Source organism: Salvelinus namaycush, chromosome 4 (genome assembly GCF_016432855.1).
Source record: "Salvelinus namaycush isolate Seneca chromosome 4, SaNama_1.0, whole genome shotgun sequence".
Taxonomy (NCBI): domain Eukaryota; kingdom Metazoa; phylum Chordata; class Actinopteri; order Salmoniformes; family Salmonidae; genus Salvelinus; species Salvelinus namaycush.
Genome location: NC_052310.1, coordinates 64,540,806 through 64,556,096, shown reverse-complemented (window position 1 = coordinate 64,556,096; position 15,291 = coordinate 64,540,806). Strand labels below are relative to the sequence as shown.

At 49.5% G+C, this 15,291-nt stretch overlaps 1 protein-coding gene across 1 annotated transcript; it reads left to right on the top strand.

Annotated features, from left to right (window-relative positions):
• Positions 1-2,428: 2,428 nt before the first annotated feature.
• On the top strand, positions 2,429-13,191 carry LOC120046728. The gene is made up of 7 exons (XM_038992185.1): positions 2,429-2,958; positions 3,365-3,652; positions 8,772-8,845; positions 9,079-9,303; positions 11,434-11,563; positions 11,666-11,819; positions 11,932-13,191. The coding sequence occupies exons 1-7, from the start codon at positions 2,590-2,592 to the stop codon at positions 12,180-12,182; spliced, it is 1,491 nt and encodes a 496-aa protein (XP_038848113.1). The 5' UTR covers positions 2,429-2,589; the 3' UTR covers positions 12,183-13,191.
• The last annotated feature ends 2,100 nt before the right edge of the window (positions 13,192-15,291 follow it).

The window sequence follows — 15,291 nt, the reverse complement described above, 5'->3', positions numbered from 1 at the left end:
CACTTCCCAGGCTAACCGTGGAGAGCGGGAGTACGGGCGAACACCGTGTTACGCAGTAGAGCGCACGGTGTCTCCTGTACGTGTTCATAGCCCGGTGCGGGTTATTCTACCTCCCCGCACTGGTAGGGCTAGATTGGGCATTGAGCCAGGTGTCAGGAAGCCGGCTCAACGCGTCTGGTCTCCAGTGCGTCTCCTCGGGCCGGCATACATGGCACCAGCCTTACGCATGGTGTCCCCGGTTCGCCTACATAGCCCGGTGCGGGTTATTCCACCTCCCCGCACGGGTAGGGCGACGGGGAGCATTCAACCAGGTAAGGTTGGGCAGGCTCGGTGCTCAAGGGAACCAGTACGCCTGCACGGTCCGGTATTTCCGGCGCCACCTCCCCGCCCCAGTCCAGTTCCACCAGTGCCTACACCACGCACCAGGCTTCCAGTGTGTCTCCAGAGCCCTGTTCCTCCTCCACGCACTCGTCCTATGGTGCGTGTCTCCAGCCCTTTACCACCAGTGCCTAAACCACGCACCAAGCCTCCTGTGTGTCCCCAGAGTCCTGTGCGTCCTGTTGCTGCTCCCCGCACTAGCCCTGAGATGCGTGTCCCCAGTCCGGTACCACCAGTTCCGGCACCACGCACTAGGCCTAATGTGCGCTCCCAGGGTCCAGTATGCCCTGTTCCTTCTCCCCGCACTAGCCTGAAGGTGCGTGTCTTTAGCCCGGTGCCTCCAGTCCCGGCACCACGCACCAGGCCTACAGTGCGCCTCATCCGGCCAGAGCCATCCGTCTGCCCAGTGCCATCTGAGCCATCCGTCTGCCCAGTGCCATCTGAGCCATCCGTCTCCCCAGCGCCATCTGAGCCATCCGTCTCCCCAGCGCCATCTGAGCCATCCGTCTCCCCAGCGCCGTCTGAGCCATCCGTCTGTCCAGAGCCATTAGAGCCGCCCGTCTGTCCCGAGCCGTCAGAGCCGTTAGTCAGTCAGGAGCCGCTAGAGCCATTCGTCAGTCAGGATCTGCCAGAGCCGCCAACCAGACAGGATCTGCCAGAGCCGCCAACCAGACAGGATCTGCCAGAGCCGCCAACCAGACAGGATCTGCCAGAGCCGCCAACCAGACAGGATCTGCCAGAGCCGCCAACCAGACAGGATCTGCCAGAGCCGCCAACCAGACAGGATCTGCCAGAGCCGCCAACCAGACAGGATCTGCCAGAGCCGCCAACCAGACAGGATCTGCCAGAGCCGCCAACCAGACAGGATCTGCCAGAGCAGCCAACCAGACAGGATCTGCCAGAGCAGCCAGCCAGACAGGATCTGCCAGAGCAGTCAGCCAGCCATGAGCGTCCAGATCCGTCAGCCAGCCATGAGCAGCCAGATCCGTCAGCCAGCCATGAGCAGCCAGATCCGTCAGCCAGCCATGAGCAGCCAGATCCGTCAGCCAGCCATGAGCCGTCCAGCCAGGATCCGCCAGAGTCGTCCAGCCAAGATCCACCAGAGCAGTCATCCAGCCAGGATCCGTCCCTCAGTCCGGAGCTGCCGTCCCTCAGTCCGGAGCTGCCCCTTATCCTGGTGCTGCCCCTTATCCTGGTGCTGCCCCTTATCCTGGTGCTGCCCCTTATCCTGGTGCTGCCCCTTATCCTGGTGCTGCCCCTTATCCTGGTGCTGCCCCTTATCCTGGTGCTGCCCCTTATCCTGGTGCTGCCCCTTAGTCCGGTGCTGCCCCTTAGTCCGGTGCTGCCCCTTAGTCCGGTGCTGCCCCTTAGTCCGGTGCTGCCCCTTAGTCCGGTGCTGCCCCTTAGTCCGGTGCTGCCCCTTAGTCCGGTGCTGCCCCTTAGTCCGGTGCTGCCCCTTAGTCCGGTGCTGCCCCTTAGTCCGGTGCTGCCCCTTAGTCCGGTGCTGCCCCTTAGTCCGGTGCTGCCCCTTAGTCCGGTGCTGCCCCTTAGTCCGGTGCTGCCCCTTAGTCCGGTGGGGTTAATGGGGAGGGTGGTCATTTGGAGGAGGCTACGTAAGCGGGTAGTGACTATGGTGGGGTGGGGACCACGACCAGTACCGGAGCCGCCGCCGTGGAAGGACGCCCACCCAGACCCTCCCCTAGACTATGTGCTGGTGCGCCCGGAGTTCGCACCTTAAGGGGGGGGTTATGTCACGCCCTGGCCTTAGTATTCTTTGTTTTCTTTATTATTTTAGTTAGGTCAGGGTGTGACATGGGGAAGTTTGTGTGTTTGTTGTATTGTCTAGGGTGTTGTATGGTTTAGGGGGTTTAGTAGAGGAGATGGTTTAATGTTTAGTATAGTTGTCTAGCTGTGTCTATGGTTGAGTGTAGGTGTTTAGGAAAGTCTATGGTTGCCTGAATTGGGTCTCAATTAGAGACAGCTGGTTATTGTTGTCTCTGATTGGGAGCCATATTTAAGGTAACCATAGGCTTTAGCTGTTTGTGGGGAATTGTCTATGTCTAAGTGTTTAGTGTCAGCACTTATGTTTGTATAGCTTCACGGTCGTCTGTTTTGTTGTTTTGAATAGTTGTTATAGTGTTCGTATTCTTTCTTCAATAAAGAGGATGTACTTTCCACGCGCTGCGCCTTGGTCCTCTCTCAGTCCCTTTGATGATCGTGACACAGAGACCCATCAGAGAACTACAGTGTACATCAGAGAACGAGGGTGGAGAGGAAGCTCTAGCTAAGTCAGAGGAACAGAGACCCATCAGAGAACTACAGTGTACATCAGAGAACGAGGGTGGAGAGGAAGCTCTAGCTAAGTCAGAGGAACAGAGTATAACCAAGGAGGCGCAGTGGCCATCAAAGGACCAGATCGAGATCGTGGAGGACCAACATTGTGTCACTTGTGGAGCCAAGAGCACCAAGTCACAGCCCCCTCCAGAGCCGCGTAACAACACCAGTTCCACAGCCCCAGAGAATATCTTTATTCCTGGGCATGGGAATCAGAGGACTGATGATGTTCAGGTGTATTATGGGGTGTGTTTTCTTTTCGTAAAAAAAACATATATAATAATTGTAAATTGTGATTAAATAATTCAGCCTTCGCTGCTATTGATACCATGGGTGCGTTCACTACGAGAAAATGGTTTCCAACGTTTAATTCAATGGAGATGGCACTGTATTTAACGACCAGAACAGTGTGATTATGGTGGCCCAGAGGGAGATTTTATATGGTGTTTTCTGCACGAGTTTTACGATTTCAAATGGTCACACCCATATTGATCTGGCCACACCGCAAAGGCTGCTGAAGAACGATGTGCGCCGTTTTGGGTAAACGTGTCGTTCAGTGCAAACGTCAAGCAACGTAGCAAACGTTGAATCGAACTGAACGCACATATGTAACTTTGCTTTAATAAAGTAAACCATTTTCTCTTTCTCTCAGAGCCTGGTGGAGTTCCCAGGGGCTCTTGTTAAACTCCAGTCCCTTCCCGTATCCACCCTCCTGGGCTGTCTCCAGTCCGTCCTCCCCTCCGTCTTCACCTCACAGAGACTACTGGCTCTCTACTGGCTGGGCGTGACTAACTGCAGCCAGCCCCACCCACGCCTCGCCCTTGTTCTCCTATTGGAGTCCTGCCTCTACGCCCTGACCTTTGACCCTGACACGCCAGATCAGACCACGTCTCTGACAGTGTTCCACCACCTCCCCCTGCTACAGGTTAAGGAGATCCTGGTAGGCTGTTTTTTTATTTGAAAAAATGTATATTATATAAATGTTATTGTTCTACCAATTAATAATTATTCTTTGTACCTAGTAAGATTTTTATATTTCTTTATCAGCATTATCAGCATCCAGATGTTTTTATATATTCACTATATACACTACCGTTCAAAAGTTTGGGGTCAGTTAGAACTGTCCTTGTTTTTCAAAGAAAAGCAAATTTTTGTCCATTAAAATAACATCAAATTGATCAGAAATACAGTGTAAACATTTAATGTTGTAAATGACTATTGTAGCTGGAAACGGCTTATTTTATTTTTTAAATGGAATATCTACGTAGGTGTACTATGGTGGAAAATTTCAAGATTATGTTATAATACTTTTATTGCATCAAATGGTTGTTTTATGCATCAGAATAGAGTATTATTATAACTATTGTGTGTGTGTTCTACTGAGGATGGGCCTCTGGGAGATAACACTAACAGGAGATTGTCACGATCGTCTTGCGGTGAGAGAGAGGACCAAGGCGCAGCGTGTGCAAAATACATTCTCCTTTTATTTAGAGAAGGGAAAAACACGCAACGAACACTATAACAAAACAAAACAAAACAACAAACGATCGTGAAGCTATAAACGTAAGTGCACACACAAGCTACAAACGTACAACATAGACAATTACCCACAAACACCTAAAGCCTATGGCTGCCTTAAATATGGCTCCCAATCAGAGACAACAATAAACAGCTGTCTCTGAGAACCAAATCAGGCAACCATAGACTTTCCTAAACACCTACACTGAACACAACCTCATACATACTAAAACCCCCTTAAACAATACACACACCCTAAACTAGACAAAACACACAAACATCCCCCATGTCACACCCTGACCTAACTAAACTAATAAAGAAAATCAATAAAACAGAGGCCAGGGTGTGACAGTACCCCCCCCCCCCAAAGGTGCGGACTCCGGCCGCAAAACCTGACACAGAAGGGGAGGGTCCGGGTGGGCCTTCCTATGGTGGCGGCTCGGGTGCGGGACGTGGACCCCCCTCCACCATAGTCACTAACCGCTTTAATGGCGCCTTTGGAACGGCGAGTCCCGGACTGAATACCATCCCAGAGGGCAGCTCCGGACTGAGGGGCAGCTCCGGACTGAGGGGCAGCTCCGGACTGAGGGGCAGCTCCGGACTGGCAGATGGCTCTGGCGGATCCTGGCTGGCTGACGGCTCTGGCTGGTCATGGCTGGCTGACGGCTCTGGCTGGTCATGGCTGGCTGACGGCTCTGGCTGGTCATGGCTGGCTGGCGGCTCTGGCTGCTCCTGGCTGGCTGGCGGCTCTGGCTGCTCCTGGCTGGCTGGCGGCTCTGGCTGCTCCTGGCTGGCTGGCGGCTCTGGCTGCTCCTGGCTGGCTGGCGGCTCTGGCTGCTCCTGGCTGGCTGGCGGCTCTGGCTGCTCCTGGCTGGCTGGCGGCTCTGGCTGCTCCTGGCTGGCTGGCGCCTCTGGCTGCTCCTGGCTGGCTGGCGGCTCTGGCTGCTCATGGCTGGCTGGCGGCTCTGGCTGCTCATGGCTGGCTGGCGGCTCTGGCTGCTCATGGCTGGCTGGCGGCTCTGGCTGCTCATGGCTGGCTGGCGGAAGGCTCTGGCTGCTCATGGCTGGCTGGCGGAAGGCTCTGGCTGCTCATGGCTGGCTAGCGGAAGGCTCTGGCTGCTCATGGCTGGCTAGCGGAAGGCTCTGGCTGCTCATGGCTGGCTGGCGGAAGGCTCTGGCTGGCTGGCGGAAGGCTCTGGCTGCTCATGGCTGGCTGGCGGAAGGCTCTGGCTGCTCATGGCTGGCTGGCGGAAGGCTCTGGCGGATCCTGGCTGGCGGAAGGCTCTGGCGGCTCCTGTCTGGCGGACGGCTCTGAAGGCTCATGGCAGACGGGCGGCTTTGCAGGCTCAGTACAGACGGGCGGCTTTGAAGGCTCAGTACAGACGGGCAGTTCATGCGGCGCTTTGCAGACGGACAGGTCAGACGGCGTTGGGCAGACGGGCAGTTCAGGTGCCGTTGGGCAGACGGGCAGTTCAGGCGCCGTTGGGCAGACGGGCAGTTCAGGCGCCGCTGGGCAGACGGCAGACTCTGGCCGGCTGAGGCGCACTGTAGGCCTAGTGCGTGGTGCCGGAACTGGAGGTACCGGGCTAAGGACACGCACCATCAGGCTAGTGCGGGGAACAACAACAGGGCACACTGGACTCTCAAGGCGTACTATAGGCCTGGTGCGTGGTACCGGCACTGGTGGTACCGGGCTGAGGGCACGCACATCAGGGCGAGTACGGGGAGAAGGAACAGTGTGTACAGGGCTCTGGAGACGCACAGGAGGCTTGATGCGTGGTGCCGGAACTGGAGGCACTGGGCTGGAGACACGCACCACAGGAAGAGTGCGTGGAGGAGGAACAGGGCTCTGGAGACGCACAGGAGGCTTGGTGCGTGGTGTCAGCACTGGTGGTACTGGGCTGGAGACACGCACCACAGGGCTAGTGCGGGGAGCAGTAACAGGACGCACAGGACTCTGGAGACGCACAGGAGGCTTGGTGCGTGGTGTAGGCACTGTCTTAACCAGACGGCTAGCACGCACCTCAGGACGAGTATGGAGAGCTGTTCCCGGTGACATTAACTCACAAACACGTTCAGTCGGACGGATGCCGTGCCTCATGCACCAAACCAGTACATCCCTCATAACTCTCTCCTCCAATTTCTCCATTAACTCCTTTACTGTCTCTGCGTCACTCACCTCTAAATCCGCCCTCACCGGCTCCTTACGTAAAGCAGGAGGAGTTGGCTCACGTCTCCTGACTGACCCAACTACACTCCCCGAGAGCCCCCCCCCAAGAAATTTTTGGGTTTGACTTACGGGCTTCCAGCCTTGTTTCCGTGCTGCCTCCTCATATCGCCGCCTCTCAGCTTTAGCTGCCTCCAGCTCCTCTTTGGGGCGGCGATATTCTCCTGGCTGTGCCCAGGGTCCTTTGCCTTCTAGGTCGTCCTCCCATGTCCATTTCTCCAAATAGTGCAGCCTCTCCTGCTGCCGCTGCTTGGTCCTGGTTTGGTGGGTAATTCTGTCACGATCGTCTTGCGGTGAGAGAGAGGACCAAGGCGCAGCGTGTGCAAAATACATTCTCCTTTTATTTAGAGAAGGGAAAAACACGCAACGAACACTATAACAAAACAAAACAAAACAACAAACGATCGTGAAGCTATAAACGTAAGTGCACACACAAGCTACAAACGTACAACATAGACAATTACCCACAAACACCTAAAGCCTATGGCTGCCTTAAATATGGCTCCCAATCAGAGACAACAATAAACAGCTGTCTCTGATTGAGAACCAAATCAGGCAACCATAGACTTTCCTAAACACCTACACTGAACACAACCCCATACATACTAAAACCCCCTTAAACAATACACACACCCTAAACTAGACAAAACACACAAACATCCCCCATGTCACACCCTGACCTAACTAAACTAATAAAGAAAATCAATATAACAGAGGCCAGGGTGTGACAGAGATTTACGATGTCTTTTGGGTGATAAAACCTAAAGGTCATTCCAGAGCATGACCCATTCTATACATCTGTTGTTCGTCATGTAGGTTGAAAGGGGTGTATCTTGGCTATAAAAGACCTTTGTACTTTTGTCTCGGGGCTCTCAACGAATCATCTGAGCGTGATTTGTCGAGCAGCCATCGCTATTGCAAAGCTCTCACTAATAAAGATTTAGTTTAAGTATAACTCTGACTTGTGTGAAAAGTTTGTCTCTCCTCATTTGATAATACAGAAATTAACCACCACAGTACAGAGGCCCATTATCAGCAACCATCACTCCTGTTTCAATGGCACGTTGTGTTCGCTAATCCAAGTTTATCATTTTAAAAGGCTAATTGATAATTAGAAAACCCTTTTGCAGTTATGTTAGCACATATGAAAACTGTTGTGCTGATTTTAAAGAAGCAATAAAACTGGTCTTCTTTAGACTAGTTGAGTATCTGGAGCATCACCATTTGTGGGTTTGATTACAGGCTCAAAATGGCAAGAAGAAATGGCCTTTCTTCTGAAACTCGTCAGTCTATTCTTGTTCTGAGAAATTAAGGCTATTCCATGCGAGAAATTGCCAAGAAACTGAGGATCTCGTACAACGCTGTGTACTACTCCCTTCACAGAACAGCACAAACTGGCCCTAACCAGAATAGAAAGAGTGGGAGGCCCCGGTGCACAACTGAGCAAGAGGATAAGTACATTTAGTGTCTCTTTGAGAACAGACGGCTCACAAGTCCTCAACTGGAAGCTTCATTAAATAGTACCCGCAAAACACCAGTCTCAACGTCAATAGTGAAGAGGCGACTCCGGGATGCTGGCCTTCTAGGCAGAGTTGCAAAGAAAAAGCCATATCTCAGACTGGCCAATAAAAATAAAAGATTAAGATGGGCAAAAGAGCACAGACAATGGACAGAGGAACTCTGCCAAGAAGGCCAGCATCCTGGAGTCGCCTCTTCACTGTTGACGTTTAGACGGGTGTTTTCCGGGTACTATTTAATGAAGCTGCCAGTTGAGGACTTGTGAGGCTTCTTTAATCACCACAACAGTTTTCAGCTGTGCTAACATAACTGCAAAAGGGTTTTCTAATGATCAATTAGCCTTTTAAAATGATAAACTTGGATTAGCTAACACAACGTGCCATTGGAACACAGGAGTGATGGTTGCTGATAATGGGCCTCTGTACGCCTATGTAGATATTCCATAAAAAATCAGGCGTTTCCAGCTACAATAGTCATTTACAACAATGTCTAAACTGTATTTCTGATCAATTTGATGCTATTTTAATGGACAAAAAAATTGCTTTTCTTTCAAAAACAAGGACATTTCTAAGTGACCCCAAACTTTTGAACAGTAGTATATATACAAAAGTATGTGGACACCCCTTCGAATGAGTGGTTTTGGTAATTTCAGCCACACCCGTTGCTGACAGGTGTATAAAATCGAGCACGCAGCCCATGCTTTTGGAATGAGATGTTTGATGAGCAGGTGTCCACATACTTTTGTTCATGTAGTTTATATCCATCTGTTCATCTATTCATTTATCCATCCATCCAGGTGGGTTTTGGCGGTCAGAGCCTGCGTCTCAAGGCCTCCAGTGAGGAGTGTGTCCTCACCCTCTACACCCACAGGTAAAGGACAGAACCAAGGTGCTTAACTCTTATCCTCTAAACAAATGAATGGGTGCTTGGAAACAACACTGGATCAAGAACGATCGTCAATCAAATGGTCCATTTTTTTTCCAGATAGGCCAGCACTTGAATATAAGTAGATTGTAAAGTAGTTTACTAAGAAATGTTGCTGAAATATATATATATATATTTAAACAAAGCTTCAGTTGCACCCTATACCTCCAAACCCACAGCCAGACCCTCACCCAGGCCCTCACCCACACCCTGCTTGGGGTACTCTGTCCTGGGGACCAGCGAGTGTCCCAACACCCCCTCCTGGTGGAGAACCTGATGGTTCTGTCTCTGGACTGGAAGGCCCAGGCACCTGACCTGCTGTTGAATGCTGAACTCAGGCTGTCTGGCCAGTTCCACAAGACCCTAGCTGACCTGGTCTACCTCGTCCACGGCAACATGAACCGGTATGGTAGTAGTAGTAGTAGTGGTGGTCTTAGGCTGTCTGGCCAGTTCCACAAAACCATAGCTGACCTGGTCTACCTCGTCCACGGCAACATGAACCGGTATGGTAGTAGTAGTAGTAGTTGTGGTCTTAGGCTGTCTGGCCAGTTCCACAAGACCCTAGCTGACCTGGTCTACCTCGTTCACGGCAACATGAACCGGTATGGTAGTAGTGGTGGTCTTAGGCTGTCTGGCCAGTTCCACAAAACCATAGCTGACCTGGTCTACCTCGTTCACGGCAACATGGCCAGGTAGTAGTGTTTCCTGTTCTTGAAAGGATAGCTCAAATATTATAGCTCTATTTCTTCTATTCAGTGTCTGTGTTTCAGGGAAAGCAAGTAAGTGGGCAGTTGAGAGGTAAAGATCTAGATCGATAGATCCTATCTATCTAATCTATATACACTGCTCAAAAAAATAAAGGGAACACTTAAACAACACAATGTAACTCCAAGTCAATCACACTTCTGTGAAATCAAACTGTCCACTTAGGAAGCAACACTGATTGACAATAAATTTCACATGCTGTTGTGCAAATGGAATAGACAACAGGTGGAAATTATAGGCAATTAGCAAGACACCCCCAATAAAGGAGTGGTTCTGCAGGTGGTGACCACAGACCACTTCTCAGTTCCTATGCTTCCTGGCTGATGTTTTGGTCACTTTTGAATGCTGGCGGTGCTCTCACTCTAGTGGTAGCATGAGACGGAGTCTACAACCCACACAAGTGGCTCAGGTAGTGCAGCTCATCCAGGATGGCACATCAATGCGAGCTGTGGCAAGAAGGTTTGCTGTGTCTGTCAGCGTAGTGTCCAGAGCATGGAGGCGCTACCAGGAGACAGGCCAGTACATCAGGAGACGTGGAGGAGGCCGTAGGAGGGCAACAACCCAGCAGCAGGACCGCTACCTCCGCCTTTGTGCAAGGAGCAGCACTGCCAGAGCCCTGCAAAATGACCTCCAGCAGGCCACAAATGTGCATGTGTCAGCATATGGTCTCACAAGGGTTCTGAGGATCTCATCTCGGTACCTAATGGCAGTCAGGCTACCTCTGGCGAGCACATGGAGGGCTGTGCGGCCCCACAAAGAAATGCCACCCCACACCATGACTGACCCACCGCCAAACCGGTCATGCTGGAGGATGTTGCAGGCAGCAGAACGTTCTCCACGGCGTCTCCAGACTCTGTCACGTCTGTCACATGTGCTCATGTGCTCAGTGTGAACCTGCTTTCATCTGTGAAGAGCACAGGGCGCCAGTGGCGAATTTGCCAATATTGGTGTTCTCTGGCAAATGCCAAACGTCCTGCACGGTGTTGGGCTGTAAGCACAACCCCCACCTGTGGACGCCGGGCCCTCATACCACCCTCATGGAGTCTGTTTCTGACCGTTTGAGCAGACACATGCACATTTGTGGCCTGCTGGAGGTCATTTTGCAGGGCTCTGGCAGTGCTACTCCTTGCAAAAAGGCGGAGGTAGCGGTCCTGCTGCTGGGTTGTTGCCCTTCTACGGCCTCCTCCACGTCTCCTGATGTACTGGCCTGTCTCCTGGTAGCGCCTCCATGCTCTGGACACTACGCTGACACACAGCAAACCTTCTTGCCACAGCTCGCATTGATGTGCCATCCTGGATGAGCTGCACTACCTGAGCCACTTGTGTGGGTTGTAGACTCCGTCTCATGTTACCACTAGAGTGAGAGCACCGCCAGCATTCAAAAGTGACCAAAACATCAGCCAGGAAGCATAGGAACTGAGAAGTGGTCTGTGGTCACCACCTGCAGAATCACTCCTTTATTGGGGGTGTCTTGCTAATTGCCTATAATTTCCACCTTTTGTCTATTCCATTTGCAAAACAGCATGTGCAATTTATTGTCAATCAGTGTTGCTTCCTAAGTGGACAGTTTGATTTCACAGAAGTGTGATTGACTTGGAGTTACATTGTGTTGTTTAAGTGTTCCCTTAATTTTTTTGAGCAGTGTGTGTGTGTGTATATATATATATATATATATATATATATATATATATATATATATATATATATATATATATATATATATATATATACACACACAAAATAAACCTAAAATGTTTTCGTCTTTTCAGAGAGAAGCCTCATCTGGGAGAGGTTAGACTGCTGCTTTACACCAGCGTTGGTGTGACAACGACCCCTGACCCCAGACCTGACCCCTGGGCCCAGCTCCTCCTCACAGACACACACCTGGGACTGGTGCAGGTACATTAACTATGTCAAATACATTTCTTAATAAATTAATACATTCATTAATTTATGCAGGAGGATGCCATGCGCAAAGCACTCACTCACTCGTTCACTTAGGAGGATACAGTGTTCCACCACGTCCCCCTGCTGTCCCGCCAGGCCCAGTTCAAGGGGGTGACCCTCCGTTGCCTCTCCGACGTCCGCTGTGTGATAGTCCGAGACGGGGTTGGGAGCTCGACCAGTGTGGGTGGAGATGGAGCCGGGGATGAAGGTATTTGATTTATATGGCCATTTTAAAACACAATTCAACCACACATATGGATACAGTTTATTTAAATTAATCAACAAAAACTGTTTAACAACTTATTTCTGTATGGTCTTAGGTGGGGCAACCAGGCTGGACATCATCCTGTCTCAGGACTGGAGGACCAGGAGAGAGAGGCCTAGAGGTCACCCTGAAAGAGGTGCTGTTGCTGAAGCTGATGGAAGTGCGGTAGGGAGGGTAGCTGGAGCTAGTGTCCTGTCTGCTGCCTCTAATTCATGTCCTCCTCCGCAGCAGGCTGAAGTATGGAAATTACATTTCAGCTGCTCCTCCGAGGCCGCCTGTCTGATTAATCACTTGTCAAACGTCTGAATGGTCACTGATCAAGGACTAGAGGACTGGACAGAACATAATGAACTACAGAACAGGTACCAGTTCTGTCCGGTCCTAACTCTCATCGAGAGGACGGCAAGGTGTGTGTTTGCTCACGGAGTGGCAGTCAAGGGTCCAATGTATCTCAAACAAACAATGGAGAATATCGCTACCATTAAACTCTTTAGGGCCAGTTTCCCGAACACAGACTAAGCCTAGTCATGGACTTAACAGCAGGCTCAAAAGACAACCTCCTTATTCCTTATAGTCCAGGGAACAGGCCCATAGAGTATAGTAATACATTGATGATGTGTTTAAGTTTTGGTGAATGTTTCCATGCACATAGTTCTAGGCAATTTCTAAATCAAATGTTCCACTTTCACGTTCATTTAAAGAGACTCCGGGACATTACGTCGTAGTGGTCCTTAGTGGGTCAATTTCCGCAAAAACTAAGAGCATTGAAGCGTGAGGCTCAACTTCTCCGCTGTCTTGGTGCCCTAGCTACCAGCGAACACATGCGCATGAGCAGATATTGTGTGACTGAGAGCGAAGTCCTGAATCTCGCTCATCTCAATATTTGCGGAGCTGCTTGTGGCCACATCATTTCGCAGTCTACCTTTTTAAGTCTTTCTGAAATGCACTATATTTGTTTCTTCTGTTCAAGGCTGTGTTATTGTTAGTCTGTTCATACTGTTTTTGTTCACATTGTGGAGGGAATACAGGACACTTGGTTCTACAGAATGTAAGCCATTTTAAGGGAAGATGTGAAGGGCACAAATAATTGCAGGGTAAGCTTTTTAAGCATATTTGAACATTTGATCACAAAACAGACCAGTGTTAAATATTTTTAAAAAATAGCGTTTTATGGACGTGTGTAAACGATGAATGTATTTTATACCAAATAAAGTCATGCAATTGAAATTAAATATATTTTGAATATTTGCCTGTCATAATTTGACACTCGTGTGTAAAAATACATGTATTAAAATGATCATGTTTACAATGCTGCAGGTGGCAAGGCTGTTTGTTTTTGTTTGTTTGTAAACTAATAAAAGTAATTATTTTTTGATTTGTCAATCAATTGTTTATAGTAGACTTGTGTGAAGGGTTGAAACTCATCAGAATGTAGCTGACGCTGCTCATTCTTTGAATCTCTCTGGCGCCATGATTTAATTTCCCTTTGTTTTCCTGTCTTTCACACAAATTCTGTCTCATCTCTCTCTCCATCTCTGTCTGGCTGTCTTTCTCCCCCCCTCTTCTGTCTCTGTGTCGGTCTGTCTCTTTCGCTTGCGCTCGCTCTCTCTCTCTCTGTGTGTGATAACTCTGTCAGTAACTTGCTTCCTCTTGTCCCTCAGGACCCAGCCTAGGGTAAATCAGTATTCTACTCCAAGCTCGGCACCACACACACACACCTGTCTAAGTGCCTGAGGTCAAGGTGAACCTCTTAACTGCTATTTCCCAGCTCCTACACCCAATACCCAATAGATTTTCCCATGCCTTTCCAGTTAACATTGCGCTGCACCAATGGATAGGCCTTTTGTAGTGGATAAAAACTGATGATGTTGGTTTAACAGCTAATCATCATGGTCCGTCTAAGAATTTGAGGTCAAACTAATTTATAAGCTGACAGGTAGACAGGCTGAGTGCACATACACTGAGATCAGGACTGACTGTGCTCCAACACAGCCGGCTAAATTACAGGCCCAGCAGCAGAGTGCAATAAGTCCTGCTTTCTCTTCCTCCCCTAGTCTGACTGGGATGATGGGGAGAAAAGGGTATCTGCATAGGGACAGGAGGTTTGGGCAATTTGAGGCACTATGCTTTTACTGGTATTTCCAGCATTGTCCACTAGTTTTCCTGCAGGTAGGAATCCTAGGAAATGTTCTGCGATTGACACAATGTCTGGTTTGTGCGTGTGTGTTTGGCAGGGGGATTGCCTAAACCAGGGGAAGTGTAGCTCTGCGACTCAATCGCACAAAGCCTATTTGGCAGGGAATACTATTAAATAGATAAGTGATTCTACACCTCGCTTTGTTCAAACTGATCAACTCCAACAGACTTGGGAAGTTATAGCTAAAAATGTGTCAATTAGGCATAGTTAATGGGTGAGTTGATTAAACTAACCAATGAAGTATGATTTTGTGAATTTGGGGGTAGCCCTGACCAGGACTCAAACCCAGGTCCAGCGACCGTTAAGCCAACACCTTAACCATTTGGCCAAGAGGACCAAACCTATTCGCATACGGTTAAAGTTTTGGCTTGACAGTCGCTGGGTTTGGGTCGGGGCTACCCCCGAATTCACTGCCCTTTTAACTGTTCCTAATTTACCATTTTTTCCCCCCGTAACTTCTGAGTCCATTGTCCTTTCAAATGATCAAAGATTGATGATGAGTTGGTTATTTGAATCAGCTGTGTAGTTCTAGGGCAAAAACCAACATGTGCACCACTTGTGGTCAAGAGGAAGGAGTTTGGCAAACCCTGATGTAGGGAATAGGGTGCCATTTGAGGGGTGGGCCCTGTTCTCCCCTTCACATTAGACCAGGCTGTGAATGTACACGAGACGTATCACACCTCTTTACAGGTCTCAGTTTTAGACGGGCTGAAAGTATAAAAAGGCTCTCTACTTTCTCTCGTCCTCTCTTCCTCTCCTTTCTCTTCCTCCCTGTTCTCTTTCTCTCCTGAGCGCTGAAAGACATTTCATTAGTGCACTCAAACCATCCATCTGTCCTTCGTTGTGTATTTTGTCATCCCCTTCATCCCTCTCTTGTATCAAACACCAACAGGATGAGAAGAAAAAAGAAATCATAACCTAATGTTGCGTTTAAAATGTAGATCCATGCTCTAACAACGTGCAAGGAACATTTGAATTATGGCTTCATTTTCTTCGCCCCTGGCTCATTTCTAAATTCTGAACCTATATTGGAGGGGGGCTAATGTATTGCAAATATTTGTACAGGTCCTGAAAGGGGTTGTTAATATACTGTAGATGAGAGAGGAGACTCTGTCCTCTAGTAGATAAGCCTATAAAGTGGAGTCTGTAATTGAAAATACAGCGTAAGTTCATTCAGTTCTGAATTAGGCTTCACCTCACACACACTTTATGAAGGTC